We start from the raw sequence: 21,804 nt of genomic DNA, 5'->3' as shown, positions 1-21,804 counted from the left end.
TTCATGCCTACCAGGTAACTATGGATCAAACACATTGGCTCATTGGTTGCTCCTCAGGATGAACAACATTAAAGAAAGCATTTTCTCAAAGTTTCTTTTACTTATTAGATCTGAAAAATTGTGAAATCATTCACTATCATTTACTGTTAGAATAATGTAAGTTCAGTTCACATAGTTCATTTTTATGTAGTAATACTATATCTAAATCAAGTGCTTATTTCTTACTATATTTTCTTTAACTACACAGGAAACCATAGAATTTGGCTGAGGTAGTAAAGAGCATTATATGTCATAACCCAGGGACTATATTTATAAGACAACAAACAACTTTTTGTAAAATGAACTAGCAAGACCCAAAGATATGGGTAAAATCCAACTATAATTTATATTTCTTAAACTGAAAAACTAGCCCAAATATATTTTTACACAGTATTTAAATTAACTATGCTAAACAGAAACAGGACAGCCTTCTATAAAGAAAATATTTTACCATTTATACATTCCCAAAAGAAAAGAATTGTGAAAAAGAAAAATAGCTCATTCATTTAGGTCATGTATTTTGCTAAGTATTATATGGCTTTTTTGTTTGTGTATCATGTGCATGTTTTCCCAAGACAGGGTCTCACTATGTTGCCCTGGCTGAACTAAAAAGATCCATCTACACCTGCTTCCTAAGTGCTGGGATTAAAGGTGTGTGCCATCGCACCCATGTTGAACATATACTCACATGATAATCTTTCCTTCAATTGTGGAGTGGGAGCCAAGTCTATGGCACTTTTATTGTGACAATTCAGCAGTGTTGGATCTGCCCCGTAACTCAGGAGAAGAGAACACACTTCAACCCTATTCTTAGAAGCTGCCTCATGAAGAGGAGTAAACTGCCACAAGTCCATTGCATTTACACAGGCACCATGCTGGGGAAGAAAAGGTGTATAGTTAATGTTCAATTCTTAAGAGAATTCAGACTAACCCTGTGTAACTTAACATTCAAGTTTAGTAAAGGGTCTTCTGTAGGAATCTCCCTTTCTTTTTGCAGGTATAATTTACATGCAGGGAAGCAGAACTCTTAATGCGTATAGCTTAGTGAATTTTGAAAGATACAGATCCATTCCACCACAAGAAACAAGATTCATATTTCTTTGTTTTTGTTTTTGGAGACGGAGATTTTCTGTGTAACAGCCCTGGATGTCCCAGAACTCACTCAATAGAACAGACTGGCCGTGAACTCAGAGATCCGCCTGTCTCTGCCTCCCGAATGCTGGGATGAAAGGTGTGAACCACTACTGCCACAGAAGGTTTCTATGCTTCTTTCATTGGCATTTTTTTTGCCCTAGTTTTTTATTTTATTTAATTTTTTTTACATTTATTTATTTATTTTGTTTATAGTGTTCTGTCTGCATGCATGCCTGTAGGCCAGAAGAGGGCACCAGATTTCATTACAGGTAGTTGTTGGGAATTGAACTCAGGACCTCTGGAAGAACAATCAGTGCTCTTAACCTCTGAGCCATCTCTCTAGCCCTGCCCTGGTTTTTTAGTATCATATTTATGTATTCTTGGATTTCATAAAAAATGAAGCACAACAGACTGTGTGTGTTTAGCTCTTTCACACTGTAATGTTCCTGAGACTTGGGCTGCATCACTAGTTTGAATTGCCAAGGAGCTTTTTATTACATTGTGGTTTACTTATTAGCTTGTTACTGGACAAGAAGAGTAAGGCAGCAGCAGGAGGAGGAGCTTGAAATAACAAGATTCCTAAATGTGGTTTGACTCTTTGATACTATGCTTCCATTAGCACAGAGTTAAAGTAATCTTTTAAATAGCTAACATCACATATTATACTTGGGCAACTTAAAAGCTCCAGCTTTTTTTTTTCCAGGTAAATATTTTTTTTAATTACATGTGTCTGCATGTGTCAGTTTGTGGGGGTACATGCATCACGGCAAGGTCTCTGGAGGCAGGCTGCCTGAGGTACATAACGTGGGTACATCCAAACTCCTGTCCTAGGCAAATCATGTATGCTGTTAACCCCAATCACCCCTCCTGACCCAAAACTCTAGAAGGCTTAAAACATGAAGTAGACATCACATCTTTTGTGCTATTTTTGTGAACTTAGGTCTTTTTGCTGACTCTTATTATTTTATTTTATTATTATTTTATTTATAGTGACTTCAACCGAAGCTTGTTCTCACTTATTCTTACATACTTCATGTCAACAGCCTGCCAATTTTTATATATCCTTTCTAATTTCTATTTTGTTTTATTTTGTTTTTCGAGACAGGGTTTCTCTCTGTAGTTCTGGCTGTCCTGGAACTCACTCTGTAGACCAGGCTGTCCTCAAACTCAGAGATCTGCCTGCATCTGCCTCTGACTCCTGAGTGCTGGGATTGAAGCTGTGCATCACCACCATTAAGCCTTTCTAAATTTTTTAATAGTCAAACCTTTATTGTAAATAAGTCACAAAGAAAATATTACTCAGGGGCTGGAGAGATGGCTCAGTGGTTAAGAGCATTGCCTGCTCTTCCAAAGGTCCTGAGTTCAATTCCCAGCAACCACATGGTGGCTCACAACCATCTGTAATGAGGTCTGGTGCCCTCTTCTGGCCTGCAGACATACACACAGACAGAATATTGTATACATAATAAATAAATAAATAAAATAAAATAAAAAAAGAAAGAAAGAAAATATTACTCAGTGAGATTAGCCAGACCCAAAGCCACACAGTCTAGGTGAATGGGTACATCTCGAGCACTCATCCTGAAGCTATGGAGCTTTGCCCTGGGCCTTATTTACATTTTCAATTATATTTTTACTGCCTCCTCCACACATAAAGTAAACTAAATGCAAGAGTTAAAACCAGAAAAACAATTAGCTTTATATTCTCTAATTTTATATCAAACCAACACTAAAACCTGGATCACAATAAAGTTACAGACAGATGACGACGTGGTGGTGGCACAGATCTTTAATCCTAGCACTCAGGAGGCAGAGGCAGGCAGAACTTTGTGAATTCAAGGCCAGACTGGTCTACATAAGAGCTAGTTTCAGAACAAGCTCCAAAGCTACTGAGAAACCCTGTCTTGAAAAACAAACAAACAAACAAAACCAGTTACAGACAGAACCTTAAGGCAGTCTATTAGAGTTTCTGACATTCCTCTCAAGTGAAGAATAACAGTCAACTCTTGGCAGAGATGTTTAGTTATGAATCTGACAGAATTTCTCCTCAGATCAGACTACTTGTTTTTTTGCACTTAGAGGCTTTGAAGATTAAAGTTGAGAAAATGCCTTGCTATTCTTTAAAAAACATTTATTTACTTATTTGTGATACTTTGATACAGGGTCTCACTATGTAAACCTGGCTGGCTTAGAACTCACTATGTAGACCAGGCTGACCTCAAACTCACAGATGATCCACCTGCTTCTGCCTCCAGAGTGCTGGGATTAAAGGCAAGTGCCAACATTGTTATGCTTTAAAAAATTTTTTAAAGTATATTTATTGCCAGGCAGTAGTATAATATACATACAATATATAATATAGTATAATATAATTTATAATAAAAATACTCCCAAGTGGCAGCACTTGGGAGGCAGAGACAGGCAGATCTTTGTGAGCTCGAGGCCAGCCTGGTCTACAAAAGTTAGTTCTAGAACAGGTTCCAAGGCTACGAAGAAACCCTGTCTCAAAAAACAAAGAAAGTACATTTACTGTCAGTCGGGTGGTAGTGGCGCATACCAAACCAATCAGCCAACCAAACAACCCCCACCGCCTGGCAAAAAAGTATATTTATCATCACATTAAATTACTATGCGCACACACATGCATGTGCCACAGTACACACGCAGAGGTCAGAAGACCACTTGAAGAAGTTGGTTTTCTACTACCATGTGGAACCCAGGGATTGAACTGAGGTCGTTAGGCTTGGCAGTAAAAGGCTTTACCCACTAAGACATCTTGCTAGCCCTTGTTGCTATTTTTGTATTTGCTGGTGCCATATTTCATTATTTAAATCAGGGATGTGACTTGGTACCCCCTGTTCCTAGGTATAATGAGTGTTCTGGTCATGGAATGCAGTCACTGAATTAATGTCTTCTGTTAACCAGACTCTTTAGCAAGGGTTGTCAACCTGGTGTTTGCTCAGGACCTCTGTATGTATTTTCAATCTTATTTTGGTAAGTCCCTGATCCCTCATCTCAATTAACACTTTAGTGTGATCTTTTTAGTGCCACTTTTCATTTATTTTTAATTTTTTAAAGAAAACAAATTATCTTTTTCATTTTACCAATCCCAGTTCCAACTCCCTTCCCTCCTCCCATTCTCTCCACTTACCCCCACCCACGACAACTATATATTTAACATTGCATGGTATCTCAAAAATCTGAAGGCAATCAAATGCAATTTTATCAATAATCTGCATGTTATGATTATAATTATTCCCACTTTCTACCAAGCACCCAAAACAAAAAATAAGTCAGAAACACTATACATTTCAAATCATTTTATGTAATTACAGAAAATAATAAGGCACAGAAGAACTAACCTTGACCAGAAGTTCAGTTACTTCATAATGACCGTAAGAACAGGCATTGTGTAATGGTACCAGATCACTGCAATGAAAGGGAGGGAAAAAGCCCTTTATTACTGAGTCCCTAAGTCTAGGGCAATCTTCAAATTGTAATTCCCGAGTCTCTTTCAAATCCATATTCCTTTTCTCCCCACCACTACTACTCATAACTAGTTTGGGCTTACATAGTTACAACCTAAATAAACAACCTCTAAACCAATTTATTCTCTAAACTCTGGCCAGATTTTTATAAAGGTAAATCCCTTGTAGGCATTCTTGTTTTAATATCATTGTTCTTCCTTGCTTTCTTTGAAGAGACGTTTCTAACTTTTAAATTTTCCCTTATATGAGGTCTCGATATATGCTTAGGCTGGCTTGGAACTCACTATGTAGACCAGGCTGGTCTTGAACTCACAGACATCCATCTGCTTCTGCCTTCCCAGCGTTGGGAATAAAGGCGTGCGCCTGGTTCTGTTCTAAGTTAACACAACACACACAAGGTTCTGAGCTTTTCTCTGGCTTTATAATTCTTTGTGTATCTGCACATGTACTTTTCCTAGGTATAGATTTCCTTCCTTCTGTTGTTCTGGCTCACATATCCTTTTCTGATTTATTATGAATAAATAGGTCTTCTTTGAAACATCTTTTGAAATTCTGTAAAGCAAATGCTACAGTCCTCAGTAAACTGAAGCCCAATTCCTTTGTAATATAAAGGAATAATAATAATAATAATAATAATAATAATAATAATAATAATAATAATAATAAAAGGAAGAACACTTACACTGTATAACCTTAACATTCTGGCTTCTACCTTTAAGCCTCTCTCCCGCTTCTTAACTGGCACAAGCACTGCCAGAGCAGTTTCTGGTAATACACAGCTCTTTCCTTGCCTGAATACCAATTTCACTGCCACTCACTAAATATTTGTGCTTGAATTTCTACATTCTCATGAAACCAAGAGCTCTAAAAGTTAGCACAATGTTTTCTGCCAAATCATTTTCCCTCCTATACTTCAATGTGTGCTGTGGGTCTAACTCTCAGTTTCAGAATGTTAAAATTTTCTCTGTTCCTCTCATTTCACATCCAGATCTTCACTATCTCTACTTTTCCACTGCAATGGCAGCTGCTGTTAGAAATCCTAGCTGTGTAGAAGCTCAGTCCACAGTGCTCACTCTTAGATACTGCTATCCTCACTTCTAATCTCCACCTTTCAAGTATCCAACAAGTATTATCCCATAACACATCTCTCCTTAAGCTCCTTGAAAATAAAACAAGCTCCTCATTTCAGATCATAAAATGCTTATGACTGCAGAAAAAAGTTGAGCTCCTTATGGTAATAAAAACAAAACTTTTCTAAAACTAGTTTGTTTTTTTAACTAGTTTCTCCAATTCTGAGATTTGTCCAGTGTGAATCATCTCCCTCTGCTTTACCCAAGTTAGCTTGGGGTGTGCGCATGTTTCTGTTGACTGAGCTCAGGCCTTTGTGCTAAAACATGAGTCCTACCACTGGGCTACATCCCCTCCCTTTCACTGGGGGTGGCATGGTACGAATATTTTACTAAATTGCCCCAGGCTTGCCTCAACTTATGATCTTCCTCCCTCATCCTCCCAAGGAGATGGGATTATAAACCTGTGTCATCAAAGTTGGCTTGTGTACCACTTCTTAAATGCACTATCTGTATTTTCTTATAGAATCATATTCTTTATCTAAAGTCTGCTTTCTATTTGTTTGTTCATTTATTTTTGAGTCTCAGTTCCAAATAGCCCAGACTAGCCTGGAACTGTTATGCAGCCAAAGATGCCCCGATCTCTTGAGTCTTCTGACTATACTCTTCCAACTTAAAGGATTATAGGCTTGTGGCATCACACCCTGCCTTGAAGATATGGGCAGAGCATACATCTTCTAAAGGATCTCCTAACAGCTCCATTCATCAGTCTCTACTTATCACTCAAATTAATGGGGCATCTTTCATGAGCTGAGTGGTAGGTTTAATGCTTTAAAATCCCTATGGTGCTCAGAACAACTTGCATCTCACAAAAGATCACAATTTCCTTAAACAGCAACAGGAAATGTTTTCGTTAAGGAGACAGTGTGTTAAAGGACGCTAATGAGAAGGCCTCACTTTTGTTCAAAGCTTACCCTTTATCTTTAGCATGGACATCAGCTCCATGTTGCAGTAACAGTTGTACAATCTTTACTCTGTTGTATCCTGCTGCCAAATGCAATGGAGTTGACTGAAACAGTAACCAAATAAACTAATGAAATTCACATAATGGCTGCATAAAATGTTTGAAAATACAAAAACCCAAACATAGAAAATCTAACTATGATTAATCATTGCTAATAAACAATACACTTCTTTTTCTTTTCTTTTTCTTTTTTTTTCGGGGGGAGGGAGGTGTTTTGAGACAGGGCTTCTCTATTTAGCAGTCCTAGCTGTCTTAGGACTTGCTCTGTAAACCAGGCTGGCCTCAATTTCGGAGATCCACCTGCATCTGCCTCCTGAGTGCTGGGATTAAAATCATATGCCACAATCGCCCAGCTCAATTTGGTTTTAGGAAATTAACATATATAGTAAGCATAGCATAAAAGTTTAAAGTTCATTATTGCATAGAGATAATATGCAATAAATGCTCATTATCAATGAGTTTTATTAAGAATCTCAATTACTATCTAAAATTAAAAATAAAATACCAGGACTTTATAATAAATATACATTCCTATCACCAGATGATAAAAAATTCTAAAAAAAAATCATCAAAGCAAGTACCTTTCTGCCATCACTTGCATGGCAGTTGACATTCAATGGTGTAAGCAGAGCCATCATCTTTTCTTCATTGCCACTCCTAGAAACACACATTAAAAACATGCATTAGTAGCTTATACTATGTTTTTAATTACTAAAAACAAAGTCTTCTCTTAAAGCATGCTTATGGCATTAGACAATTTTTTTTTTAAAAAAAAAATGAGGTCTGTCATATTCTATAGCACAGATTGTCCTGGAACTCTCTCTGTTGCTCCAGCTATCCTGAACTCATTGTAGGCTTACTGACTGTCTCCCATGGATGGAGATTACAAGTGTGGGCCATTATCACATTTGGAGGTTGGGGGTGAAGAACCAGAGATTCACAGTGAAATCTATTTTCTTTTAATATATCTAATTTTTGTTCTTTATAAATGTGTTTGTGTTATATGTGTGTGTGTGTACACAATACAACATATACATGTTTTGTGCGCTGCCTATAGAGGTCAGAGGCACCAGATACTCCTGGAGCTGAAGTTAAGGGCAGTTTTATGTCCTCTGATGAGGGTACCAGAACTGAACTTGGGTCCTTTGCAAGAGCATCAAATGCTCCTAACCACTGAGTCATGTCTCCATCCCCTCATAGAGATTTATCTGCCTTTGCCTCTGGAATGCTGGAATTAAAGGTGTCTAGCAAGAATTTGCTTTTTAAAGATTTATTTTTAGTTGGGCAGTGGTAGTGTACGCCTTTGATTCTAGCACTCAGGAGGCAGAGGCAGGTGGATCCTTGTGAGTTTGAGATCAGCCTGGTCTACAGAGTAAGTTCTATGACAGCCAGGGCTACTCTGGAGCCCAAGGAGATGAGGAGTGGGTATAGGAACCTCTGGAACTAGAGTTACAGATGGTTGTGAGCTGTCTTGTGGGTGCTGGGAACCAAACCTGAGTCTTCTGCAAGAGTATCAAGTGCTCCTAATCACTGAGTCATTTTTCCACCCCCCCCCCCAGTGGAGTTTTTATGGCACATATACTTAATAGTACATACCTGGCACTTTCCAAGAGTTCATCTTTCTTATAGTCACCTGTGAATTGGGGGGTGAAGGAGACTATCAGAAATAATGGCAGTTACTTAAATGGACATCATACTAGGTAAAGGCAAAAATACACGAAGTAGATATAGCTCAAACCAACCCTGCTAACTTAAACTAGAGCTGTACTAATGTCAAAAGATTTCAAGGAAATGAATTCTAGTTCAAACAGCCATACTTTTGAAATAACTAGAATAAAGTATTTTAAAAGAATTCCTTAAAAAAAAAATCATTACACCAAAAACATAAGTCTATAAAGAAATACATTAATTGTCTGAAAAACTTGGGGATTTTAAAAAATATACTGAATACCTGAAGCAACACATGTTTATCATATCTTCTGCCAATACAATGACAAATTTAAATACAAATTTGAAAGAGAAAAAGGCTTTATTGTTTTTAGACAACAATCAAATTCAACTGTTGAGAGACAGCAAAATAATAAGTAAACTACATCATGTTCAAACTCTACTTGAGGTCATCACCTGCATGAGGGAGTACATCTACCTAGCCCATTAAGTATTTTTATTCTTCCTGAAGCAACCAAAGTGCACACAGACTTACCAGTCAGAACAGCTTTGGCAGATGGGTCTGCTAAATCCAATGCTGTCCTCCCATCTGTATTTCGGATGGTTGGCTCAGCTCCGTGCTGTAAAAGCACTGCAAAAAACAGCAACACTACTTTTCAAAATGGCCATCATGGCAGTCTGAGCTAATAATCAGTTTCTTTCCTTCCCTCCTTGCTTCCATTCTCAAAATTATTTAAAGACTTTTGGTATACTGATAATATGGTAAATCCCTAAATTTAAGAAAATATAACATATTCAATTATTTAATACACTAAGAGCATGGTAAGTTTTCTCTGTTCAACAAAGATTTTTCTTGGCTATTTTTTCCCTGGTGACAGGTGATAAAGGGTGGTAAGAAGTATGCGGGGGAAAATGGAACTCTGGTCAAAGTTTTACTTGCTGCACAGGAGTACTGTCTATGGCAGAAAGACTCTTCTATCATCAACTGCCCAAGCTGTACACAGACCAGGTAGAGAGCTGGAGGATTTAAAACCTATGTGAACACAAGCATGCATTTGTGTGCACTTGCACACACAGAAGCAAAAAAATAAAAGTTTTTTGAAGAATGGAAAGTTCAAGGCTTATCTGGGCAACTCAGTGAATGGTGCCTATATTACAACAAGACCCTCAAACCATAACCAGAGTTCTTCACAAAGTCCCTTTCTGTTTCCTAACATTTCTCCAGTACAAAGATGCCAGAAAGTTGAGCCTTGAGACCTGACTCTGGCTAACTGTTCCAGTTATGGGTTTGTTACTGTGATAAAACCATGACCAAAAGAAACTTGGGGAAAAAGGGTTCATTTGATTTACATTCTATCATTAAGAAGTTGAGGCAGAAACCTCAGGGCAGGAACTGAAGCAGAGACAATGAAGAAACACTGCTCATTGTCTTGCTTAGCTACTTAAGAAAATAAAGAAACACAGCTCTGGCTCACCTGCCTCAGAGGGCACTGCCCACAGTGGGCTGAGCCCGCTTACATCAACTAAGAACTAAGAAAATTACTAGAGGCAATCCTCAATTGGGGTTCGGTCTTGCCAGGTGACTCTACTTGTGTCTAGGTGATAAACTTAACCAGCATACTAATTTACACCATTAGCCATTATCTTCTAATACACAATGTTCATTTCCACCATGCCTTTATTTGTTCTTTTGTTAGATTTTTAGGGATAGGGTTTCTCTGTGTAGTCCCAGCTGTCCCTGAACTCAGAGATCATTTGCCTCTGCCTCCCAGCACTGGGACTAAAAGCTACCATGTTCAGCTGCCTTTATTTAGTTCTTTATGCACCTTATCTCTCAAGAGAACACAATTTTCTAGAGAATGATTTTTTTTTCCTATTTCCCACAGAATTTTAAGATTTTTAAGAAAAGACATGCAATAACGAATGGTTTGAGGGCTGGAGAGAAAAAAAAAGATAGATTAAATCATGAACAGATTTAAATCTAAGTTCAGCCTGGTAGAAAGACAACACTAGACACATTAGATTCAGAATAGTTACAATTTCTAGAAAATTCTGAAAAAGAAATACTGGCTTACCAATGCAAACATCAATTTTTCCTTTAATTGCAGCTTCGTGGAGAGGAGTATAATTCCAATTATCTCGAGCATTTGGGTCTGCACCATGTTGCAAAAGGAGGTTGACTACTTCAGCATGACCAAAAGAGCATGCATTATGAAGAGGAATAAGACCCCCGTCATCACGTGCTTGCACATTTGCACCATTCTGAAGCAGATATTCAACTACATCCTTCCGTCCAAAACCTAGAAAGAATACAAATTGCCCACATTTAAGTTTACCAAGGAAAATGACAAGCTATGCTAGAATGTTTTAGGATAAAAAATACTATGATCAAGGATTTAAGAACTGTTGAAAAGATGACCTGAAATACATACAACTAACCTTAATGTTTAAACCCAAGGTCTCTCCCTCTGCTAAGTAGCCTACAACACCCTAGTTGCTATTGCTACTAATTTCAGAGATGATTCTAAGGGGGCTAAAAGCTCAAACCCCACGTGGTTCCAACTATATAATGACATTTCCAATTGCAAATACCAAGTTCTGCATATTTAGTGTGTACACATTTTCATACACTCCATGTATGTAACTTAAGTATATAAATGAGTACCTAATAAAGAAGTAGCACACTTAAAGTCTCAGAATCTTTCTGCTCCAGTGGGGTAGATAAATGGAAGAAATATAGAGACAGGAGATAGCTAAGTCAAAATCTGATGCAGTTACTGTTCCAATCCATGTGAAGCACCATGCCACTCATATCCCACCAATATTTTTAAAAGATGCTATTTGCATATTCCCATTTTTTAAAATTTAAAATCTAGTAATAGCCTGGAAATTAACTTCTATTTTACTGAAATATGAAAATTTAACTAGTTCCATCCTGATCTAGATAGTTGGTGATTTCTCAATCTTTTTACTACTGCACATGACACTATCAGTAACTAAAAAGAGAAAGAAAAGAAAACATAGACTCCAGTGGCTAATATGGTAAACAGAATCTTAACCAAGATATAGAATAAAACAGGGTTTGTGAGTGTGCTGGTTAGTTTTTTGTCAACTTGACATAAGCTAGAATCATCTGAAAGGAGGAAACTTCAATTGAGAAATTGCCCCTGGCTGTAGGCACCTGTAGGACATTTTCTCAGTGGTTGATAAGGGAGGGTCCAGTCCATTTATGTAGTGCCACACCCCTGAGCTCCAGTGCTGTAACAAAGCAAGCTGAGCAAGCCAATAAACGTACTTCTTCATGGTCTCTGCACCAGTCCCTGCCTCCAGGTTCCTGCCCTGTTTGAATTTCCGCCCTGACTACCTGCAGTGATGAACTGTGATGTGGAAGAATAATAAACCCTTTCCCTTCCAAGTTGCTTTTGGTCATGGTGGTTTTCCGAGACGGGGTTTCTATGTGTAACAGGCCATGCACGGTGTTTTACTGCAGTAATAAAAACGCTAACTGGAACAGTAGATAAGATTTGGTTTTGGAAATGCTTAGTTAGATGTGCTCATGGGACAAATGTCCAGTGAGTAATAGGTTCTGTGGATCCTAAACTCAGGAAACTGGTCCAACCTGGAGACAGTCATTTTGGAGTTCTGGCCATAAAGCCAGGCATGAATATTAATGAAGCTAACTAGAGAACACTGATATTTTGTTATACAGTGGGAAGCATATAAGAACCTACAGTCCTAAAATCTCAAGGTCCAAATCAGGAGCAGAAAGAGAGAGAGCATGAGCAAGGAACTCAGGACCGCAAGGGGTGCACCCACACACTGAGACAATGGGGATGTTCTACTGGGAACTCACCAAGGCCAGCTGGCCTGGGTCTGGAAAAGCCTGGAATAAAACCGGACTCTCTGAACATAGCGGACAATGAGGACTAATGAGAACTCAAGAACATTGGCAATGGGTTTCTGATCCTACTGCATGCACTGGCTTTGTGGGAGCCTAGGCAGTTTGGATGCTCAACTTACTAGACCTGGATGGAGGTGGGGGTTCCTTGGACTTCCCACAGGACAGGGAACCCTGATTGCTTTTCGGGCTGGGGAGGGGACTTAATTGGGGGAGGGGGAGGGAAATGGGAGGCGGTGGTGGAGAAGAGACAGAAATCTTTAATAAATAAATAAATTTATAAAAAAAAAGAAAAAAAAAGAACCTACAGTCCTTCCTCACTTTCTCAAGATCTTTGCTCTCTCTGTGCTCCCTCAATCTTGACACTCTACTAGGTCATTCCCCAGAGCACACTCCTTTCTTCCTCTCATGGAAAGTCTTCTTCCTGAACGCACATTCTCAGCTCTGCTCTTGCATTACACAATCAGTAAGGTTTATCTCAAATTCAGCCAGCTTCTGCTTCTTTCTCACAGGTGCTTTGAACAGGGTCACTTCCAATAGCCATATTCCTAAATCCAAAGGTTTTTGTCTGCATTTGACTAGATACACCAGCAATATTCAACAGCTCACTATTCTTTCCTGCTTGAAATACATTCTTCAAAGAGCTCAAGGAGTCATGATTCAGGTCTTCCCCTGATCACTCATTCATTTAACAAATCATAAGAAAACATCTACTATGTGCCAGATACTTTTCTGGTGTATATGACAAACCAATAAGTAAACTAAATCTCTGCCTTAAAAAAATTTGTGTTTGTGTGAGTGGCGCGTGCGCACAAATTGTTTTTATGTACATAGAGGGGCCTTTGGGAAATAAAAGATGGCTTTGGATCCCCTGAAACTGTAGTTATAGCCATCTATTGGTGCTGGTAATGAACCTGGGTCCTCTGCACGGGAACCAAGTGCTCTTAACTTCAAAACCATTTCTCTAGCTCACCAAATTTCTGCTTTTGAGGAACTTCTTTTTTATTGGCATGGGGGAAGGCAATAAACATGAAAAAGTAAGCTAAGAGGTGATGAAAAGAGTAGAATGAGTAGTGCTGAAAGTATGTATGTGGGAGAAGACTGCAAAATTGATCTGGTGGGATCTGTAGTTGGAATCTCCAGTCTACACTCGTCACTTAAGTTCTAGAATGTTTCATCTTGATCCTTTCAAAAGCATCTCTCTCTAGCTCAACAAGGTCTCAGCTTTTCTATACTTCCACTGACACTGCTTTATTTCAGCCACCAGAACTTCCTGCCTTCAACAGTCTTTTTTTTCAGAAGTGTCCCTTTCATTTCTATTTCCAACAGTCTTTATGGCTGCACACACCAGAACAGAGCTGTTCTTTTATAGCTTTTCTTCTTTGTCTATTTTCTAATACTATGATATAACAATCCAGCAAATATCAACAAACTGTTAGATGCTACATACTGTGAAGGACACTTAGTATGTAGGTTAGGTTTTTGTCAACTTGACACAAGTTAGAGTCATTAGGGAATCGACTGAGAAAATGCTTCCATCAGACTGGCCTGTAGAGTCTATAGGGCACTTTCTTGATTAATGATTGACTGAATAGGGCCCCCCTGGGCAGGTGATCCTGGACTGTATAAGAAGGCTAGCTGAAGGAGCTGCGTAGAGCGAGTACACCATTCCTCCACAGCTTCTGTTTTAGTACCTGCCCTCAAGTTCCTTCTTGAGCAACTGTGATGTAGAAGTATTAGCCAAATAAATCCTTTCCTCCCAAAGTTGCTTTTGGTCGTGGTGTTTTACCACAACAGTAGGAAGCAAACTAGAATACTGGGGAAATGATCAACAAAGATATTCATGACTCTTTCACTTCATAGAATTAAGAGTCCAGAACCTCAGTTCTGTGTTACATGTCAGTGGTCTCTTTCCTCAGGAGACTAAGACACAAAGATTACAAATATAAAAGTAGCCTGTGCTCAGTGAGTCTGCAAACCACAACCCCACAGAACAAACACAAGCACCCACAGAAACAAACCAAACCAACAAAACTTAACTCCACCGTATAACGTTACTGTTTAAAATAGTTCACTTGCTTTCCATGGGCACTCAGACTAAACACTCAAATGCGCCATAGTGCAGGCAGAGTCTGCTCTTTTGTTCCCCGGCTGCTCAGACCCGAATAATCACACAGAAACTATATTAATTACAACACTGCTTTGTCAACAGCTCAGGCATATTTCTAGCTAGCTCTCACATCTTGAATTAACCCTTTTTTTTTTTAAATCAATCTGTGTATTGCCATGAGGTTGTGGCCTACCGGTAAGGTTCCTAAGGTTCCAGTATGTCCTCCCCTTTGGCAGCTATATGGCATCTTTCTGACTATGCCTTCTCTCTGTGTCTCTCTTTGTGTCTATTCAGATTTCTGCTAAGCCATTGGCTAAAACAGCTTCTATGTTAACCAATGGTAATAAAACATACTCATAGCATACAAAGGGGAATCCCACATCACCACAGTGAATTACCAAGAATCCTGGATGAACTGGCCTTTGGCACTGTTTCATGCCCTCCTCCCCCTCCTAATTGTGATCCAGCTTCTTCTGAGTTTGTCAAGTATGTTGAGATTCAGTAAATGCTGTCTGTCCACTCAGAAAGCTCTTCCTTTGAATGTACATCCCTTAGTTTTGTTATCTATTTAAAAGTCACCACCCAAACAAGGCGACCTCTGACCAGTCTCCACTCTGTCCAACTGTTCTCACCTAACACGGGCTGGCTGAAAGTTCCCTAAGAGCAGGGATTGGGTCTTTGTTGTTTACAGTCCGTATCATCTGTCTTTCTCTGTATATGGTGGCTCAGTATCTGCTAGTTTCAAATTCAAGAGCCTCCCGCTTCAGCTTCCTAAGGCTGAGATTATGAGCATGTACAACCAAACCCAGCTCCTGGATGCTAATTCCATAAGACTTGAGAGCTGTGAATGTCTTAGTCATCCTTATTTTCCTGGAGTTCTTCAGAGGATGAGCTGTTTAGTAGTTTGTTGATGCCTGCTTAATACACCAGGATATGAGAATGGAAACAGAATGGTACTGAGAAGCAAAGAAGGAAAATTTCAAGGAGACCGTAAATTTACTGCTTTCATGTCTGACTCCGTTACCACTACCTCAGCTATATTGTCTTCTACTATTGCCCCTCTCCCATCCACTCAGTATCCATCTGGAGGAAAAGCTTTTAGAAACGGCTTTCTAAATTGGAGAGTAAACAAAAGAATGAGAATAAGCAGAAATTAGTTAAGTATTCCTCTTAACTGTAAAGTCATGTAATACATCCACCTTTAGAAGAAGGATCCCTACTTCTTCACTGGTAACAATCATTAATAAAAATGGTGATATAAAGGCCGACTCTCACTAAAAGAAGAACTTGGTGAGTATAGCAAAAGCTAAAGTAAGTGTTTAGTTGTTACTGTTACAAGAAATAGAGTCTAGTGGGAAGATTCCTGTTCCAATGTGCTGGGCCTAGCTGAAGGTCAAGTTGTAACCACCTGGCAAAATACCATGAAAAGGGGGTTGCTTGAAGCCAAAATTAAAGGGACACTGACTACAGGTAGTTGAATTTGCTATACTGTTCAAGATCAAGAGCCTGAAATTTTGAACAACTGAAGCCACATCCTAACACTAAACAGTGGTTCTCATCCTTCCTAATGCTGCGACCCTTTAATATAGTTCCCCGTGCTGTGGTGACCCCAACCATAAAATTATTTTCATTGCTACATCTTAAGTGTAGTTTTGCTACTGTTATGCACTGTAAACATCGGACATGCAACCCCTGTAAAAGTGTTGTCTGACCCCCAAACACAATCCACAGGCTGAGAACCCCTGCACTGGAGGATTTTCCTTAGAGAGCCTGAGGTGATGTCAATAAACTTTCCACTGCTGGGAAAACACACCCATCTAAGATGCATCAGTCAGGCATGGTACCTCATTTCAGAGGCAAAGGGATCAAGAGATGAATAAAAATCAACCAGATGACATGTAATGCAGACTTAAAAAACAAACAAAAACCAAAAATAAACAATGAAAAGATGTTTTCCAAATTCTCAGGGAATAATCTCTGATGAAATCCTCATTCTTAGATTCTCAAGAATGGTACACAGCACTTCTGACAAAGTAACAATTTCTTGGGGGAAGGGAATGCTTTACAGCTCCATTTCCATCTGTTCTCACTGGCAAGGTAGAACATGAGCAGATATACCCTAAAAGTCAATGTCAACCTCCATCTTAAATTTCTTTAGAATAGTAATTAAAGGAAGAGGGCTCTGTTCACTTTGACTTGGAGCAGGTATACTATCCAGCCAGACTAGGAGAAACATAGAAAAGAATGTCATAGACCGTGAGATGATAAAACCCTGACATTCTGGATGAGGGAGCACCCAGAAGAGTATGTACTCCAACGAAGTTACTGAAGCCAGCTCTCTAAGTTCAGGAAGAGCCAAGGAAAATGCTTAGCTAAGATCTTACATTACAAGACACAGTGAATCAAAGCCTGACTTGTTGAGCAGACTAATCAGTATTGGCGTTTCTGTTATAATATTTAATTCCTGAATCAAAACCCCATCCTGAAAATAATAATGTACAATTGCAGTCCCAGGCGAAAAATGTGGATACATTTTGTGGATTTGTGTGGCTACATCATAAATACGATGTTAGAAATGGTATTAAAAGGTCTGGAGAGATGGCTTAGTGGTTAAGAACATGGATTGTTCTTGCAGAGGACTCAAATTCAATTTCCAACACCCACATGAGGCAGCATACAGTTGTTTCAACCCCAGCTCCAGGGGATGGCCTTAACTTTAGGTACATGCACACAAATAAATAATAATAAAAAGTTTTTAAAAAGAGAAATGGTATTAAAGGTTTTTGAGATTTTTTTGTTTGTTTTTTCGAGACAGGGTTTCTCTGTTTAAGTCCTGGCTATCCTTGAACTCACTCTGTAGACCAGGCTGGCCTTGAAACTCACAGAGATCCACCTATTTCTGCCTCCCAAGTGCTGGGATTAAAGGCATTTGCCACCATGCCTAGCTGGTTCTTGAGATTTTTAATAATTTATTTTTATTTTATGTGTATTGGTGTTTCACCTGCATGTATATCTGTGTGAGGATGTCAGGTCCCCTGGAACTGGAGTTACAGATAGTTATGAGCAGCCATGTGGCTACTGGGAATTGAACCAGGTCCTCTGGAAGAATAGTCAATGTTCTTAACTGCTGAGCTATCTCTCCAACCTGGTTTTTGAGATTTTTTTGGTAGGATTGTTTTAGTAAACAATAAAAATGACAGAAATCATCATATTGTTTGTAGATGACCTGTCAAAGACTTGAATTGAGACAATTACTATTCTACTCTTCTATACCAAAGAATGAACAACCTGTCAAATTACAGAAATCCTATATGCCGCTGAAAGATGCCAAGGAACCCCATGTTCTGATACTTCCAACTAGATCCATAGTTGAATAGAAAAGACTATTCAGCTTTTTGTAACCTTTCTCCTACTGTATACCAGCCACATCCATTCACTCTTCAAGAGTTGCATATATGTGAACATGGTCCATCCAGTCTTCTTTCATCTTTAGAAATCCAGTTTTTTATCTACTGCCTGTACAATGAATTCTAGATGCTCTTATTCCACTTTCTTCCTATGGAAGAAACTTCTTCTAAGCAGTTCACATAGTGGATGATTCTAATTGAATCTAACCAACTCAAAATGGGTACCAATAACATACTACAAATCAAAACAGTGCTACATCTCTTGGTTACAACTATATAATGCACATTCATTTTCAACTTTTCATTCTTTGCAGCATAGCACATATACTGTCTTTTATCCACTGTCTATATACCTGGATTTCTTTTTAAAATTTATTTTTTATTTGATTTGCATTGGTATTTTGCCTGCATGTATGTATGTCTGTGTGAGGGTGTCAGATCTTGGAGTTATAGACAGTTGTTAGCTGCCATGTAAGTGCTGGGGATTGAACCAGGGACCTCTGGAAGAGAAATCAGTGCTCTTAATTGCTGAGCCATCTTTCCAGCCCATACTTGGACTTCTTAAACCACAGTCTTTGTACATTTTTCTGTACTGACTGACACTTTCCTGCATACTCCAAAAGTATTCAGCGGGGCTGGAATGGCTCAGTGGTTAAAAGCACTTACTGCTCTTCCAGAGAACTGGGATTCAATTCCCAGCACCCACATGGCAGCTAACAATTATCTGCAACTCTTAAGATCTAACACCCGCACATAGACATGCATGCAGGAAAAACACCAATGCATGCACACAAAAAACCCATACTGTCTGCATGCTCAAAATGCTCAGATCATAAAAAGTATTCTTAAAAAAAAAAAAAAAAAGATAAGGAGCTGGAGAGATGGCTCAGTGGGTAAGAGCACTGGCTCCTCTTCCAGAGGTCCAGAGTTCAATTCCCACCACACACATGGCAGCTCAGAACCATCTGTAATTCCAGTTCCAGGGGAATCTGATACTGTCTTCTGGCTTCCAAAGGTACTGCATGCACAGGGTGCACACACTCGCAGGCCAAACAACCACATACACAAAATGTTGATTAGACAGAATTTTAGTGCCAAAAATTTTATACTTAGTAAAATTAGAGTACAAACCCACTTGTTTGTATACATTCTATGATGTCACTCAAAATTTTAAAAAAGAAAAAAAAATCAATTCATATCCTGTACATGTATAGTTGGGGGCAGAGAAAAAACAGAAGGGAAAGGAAATAATTTTCTGTGTATTTTTTCTTAGGAATGACTTCCTAAAAATTGTATTACCTAGTTCAATAATAAAAAGCAGCTAACAGAAGAAAAAATATCTGTTTATGTAATTATCTCAATCACAAAAAGAACTTAATTCCCATAAGGGGCTGATATCTGACTAATTGAACTAAGAGGGGTTTTTTTTGTTTGTTTGTTTTGAGGGGTGTGTATGTGTGGAAAGACAAAACCATTTTTCATTGTCTAGCATTCACACCTCTCATTCTTTTTTTTTTTTTGGATTTTTGAGACAGGGTTTCTCTGTAGCTTTTGGTTCCTGTCCTGGAACTAGCTCTTGTAGACCAGGCTGGCCTCGAACTCCCAGAGATCCGCCTGCCTCTGCCTCCCGAGTGCTGGGATTAAAGGCGTGCGCCATCACCACCCGGCATACCTCTCATTCTTATTGACAAAGCACACCTTTTCTGCTCAACTAAACCTTTAAACTTTAATTGGCTATTTTAAATTTTTTAAAATGAGTTTGCATCTCCAACCCTATAAAATACAAACACAAATAACTGCGTGGTCAGGCAATTACCAAGTATCACCAGAGACCACAGACCGAGCACCCAACAGTTCGCCTACATAAGCACAAATGCTAACTCACTACCCACAGAGAAAATGTGGGTGGGCATACTTACTTAAAAATAAATAGGGCTGAGAATGTAGCTCAGCAATAGCAAATGGTTTAGTAGGGTCAAGGTACTTACTGGGCGCCATACCCGGCACAGAAAAACAGAATTAGTAAGTGATCCATTAATCTAATAATTTGAATTTTAAAATTTACAAGCCAGTCAGGTATGGGTGTGTGTGTGTGAGCAGCAGCATTACACACCTTTAATCCCAGCAATAGGGAGGTAGAGGCAGGTGGCTCTCTGTAGTTTGAGGCCAGCCTGGTCTATAAAGTGAGTTCCAGGATAGTCAGCGCTGTTACATAGAGAAATCCTGTCTTGAAAAACCAAATAAACAAGCAAACCCCAATATTACAAAGCCATCTTTTAAAAACCTCCTTATTTTCTAGGGTTGAAACGTAGAACTTTCAAAAGTGTTATTGAGTATCCATTCTTTAGCAATTATTTTTTATAATAATTGCGTGTGTGAGTGTGTACAGGTGCCAGGTTATGTATCTTTATCTATGGTTCTCTATTTTTTTTTTTTGGTTTTTCAAGACAGGGTTTCTCTGTGGCTTTGGAGCCTGTCCTGGAACTAGCTCTGTAGACCAGGCTGGTCTCGAACTCACAGAGATCCGCCTACCTCTGCCTCCCAAGTGCTGGGATTAAAGGCGTGCGCCACCATTGCCTGGCATGGTTCTCTATTTTTTAAAGCAGGGTCTTGAATTGACCCTGGGGCTCACTGACGAAGGGCTAGCTAATAAGCCCCAAGGATCCTTCTGCTTTCACCTCCTAGAGCTGGGATAGCCATGTATCAATACAACTTTTTTTTTTAATGTGGTGGGGATCTGAACTCAAGTCCTCATGTTTTCAAGGTAAGCACTTAATCCACTGAGCCATCTCCCTAGCCTCCTTAGTAATTATTTTATGATTTGCCTTTTATATCCTAACTTCTTAATTTTACAACCTAAAACTGTCTCTAAGTAAATTATGAGTGGTGAGTTGGTCCCTAGGCTATTTAAATTTCCATTTCAATCTGGACAAACAAAATAAAATACATGGGGCTGGGTATACTCTACCCCATTCAGTTGTAGAACACTTGTCTAGCATGTGCAACGCCTTAGATTCCATCCATGGGGTGGGAGAGGAGTATGTTGGGGAAGAACTGAGGATGGGATGGAATAGGAGCAACAAGGTCACACCATAAACCCACATCTCTAAATACTATTTTCAGACATGAACTCACTAATACACCAAATTCTTGAAAGGTGGCAACTAAGACCGTCCTTGGCTATTTTTATCAAGTGAACATAATCTAAGTAACATTACCCCTCTGGATTATGTAGCAGTTGGTTGTGACCATTTGCCAAATAGGTTGGCTAAATGGTCAAGCAGGACAATTCAAATTAGCCGAAGAAAGGCAACACTGTTAACAGAGATTTGGCCTCAGTGCTCTTCTTTTCTTCCCAGTGTCCACAGGCGTTCTCAGCTCACCTACCTGAGGTTTTCCCAAGCTTTTCCCTCTTAGAGAGGCTCTCAATTAAGGAAGCATGATTCATGACAGCATGTACATTATAAAATGGGGACAGGCCAAAGCAACCAGACCCACAATCAGTCTAACTGTAAAAGCAATGCCTGCGAGCAAGAAATCTTTCTCATGCTCTTCTGTCCATCATCCCTGCCCACAAAGAAACTTAAAATGTTTCTTTTTAAAAAGAACTGCTAAACAATCTTGACGCACACTATAACAAATGTTACCAAGCCATGATGACCTCTTTCGATCACGAGGTTAAAAAGTTACAATCTGTCCTTTATAGGAGAAGCATAAAAGGTTCAGTCAATAAGCTGGCCCCATCCCTGGCTATTTTAAATACCTCAACAAACCTTAGCACTCTGGTATCATAGAGAACCCAGCAGTTAAAACTAATTTCAAACTATTTAAAATAAATCTCAGGATGACTCAAAACGAGTCTCAAAATCCTAGATCTAAGCTCCAGTGCGTGTTCCATCTTGTCTCTCGCTCACTTTCCACCCCAACTTGTGCGTGTGTGTGGCAGAGGCCACCCACACTCAGCCTAAG

At 39.1% G+C, this 21,804-nt stretch overlaps 1 protein-coding gene across 2 annotated transcripts in view; it reads right to left on the bottom strand.

The window, feature by feature from the left end:
• Tnks2 (tankyrase 2) overlaps nucleotides 1-21,804 on the bottom strand; it is a 59,934-nt gene that overhangs the window by 37,130 nt on the left and 1,000 nt on the right. For both annotated transcript variants that reach the window (XM_075973914.1, XM_075973913.1), the window contains exons 2-8: nucleotides 10,496-10,720; nucleotides 8,956-9,051; nucleotides 8,349-8,385; nucleotides 7,334-7,409; nucleotides 6,703-6,797; nucleotides 4,536-4,602; nucleotides 728-914 (exon numbers count right to left, since the gene is read on the bottom strand). In XM_075973914.1, coding sequence (XP_075830029.1) covers nucleotides 728-914; nucleotides 4,536-4,602; nucleotides 6,703-6,797; nucleotides 7,334-7,409; nucleotides 8,349-8,385; nucleotides 8,956-9,051; nucleotides 10,496-10,720 — 783 coding nt within the window. The remainder of the gene's footprint in view (nucleotides 1-727; nucleotides 915-4,535; nucleotides 4,603-6,702; nucleotides 6,798-7,333; nucleotides 7,410-8,348; nucleotides 8,386-8,955; nucleotides 9,052-10,495; nucleotides 10,721-21,804) is intronic.

This window comes from Microtus pennsylvanicus, chromosome 5 (assembly GCF_037038515.1).
Source record: "Microtus pennsylvanicus isolate mMicPen1 chromosome 5, mMicPen1.hap1, whole genome shotgun sequence".
Lineage (NCBI taxonomy): Eukaryota > Metazoa > Chordata > Mammalia > Rodentia > Cricetidae > Microtus > Microtus pennsylvanicus.
The sequence above is the reverse complement of the archived record's forward strand: the minus strand, read 5'-3'. Positions and strand labels throughout refer to the sequence as shown.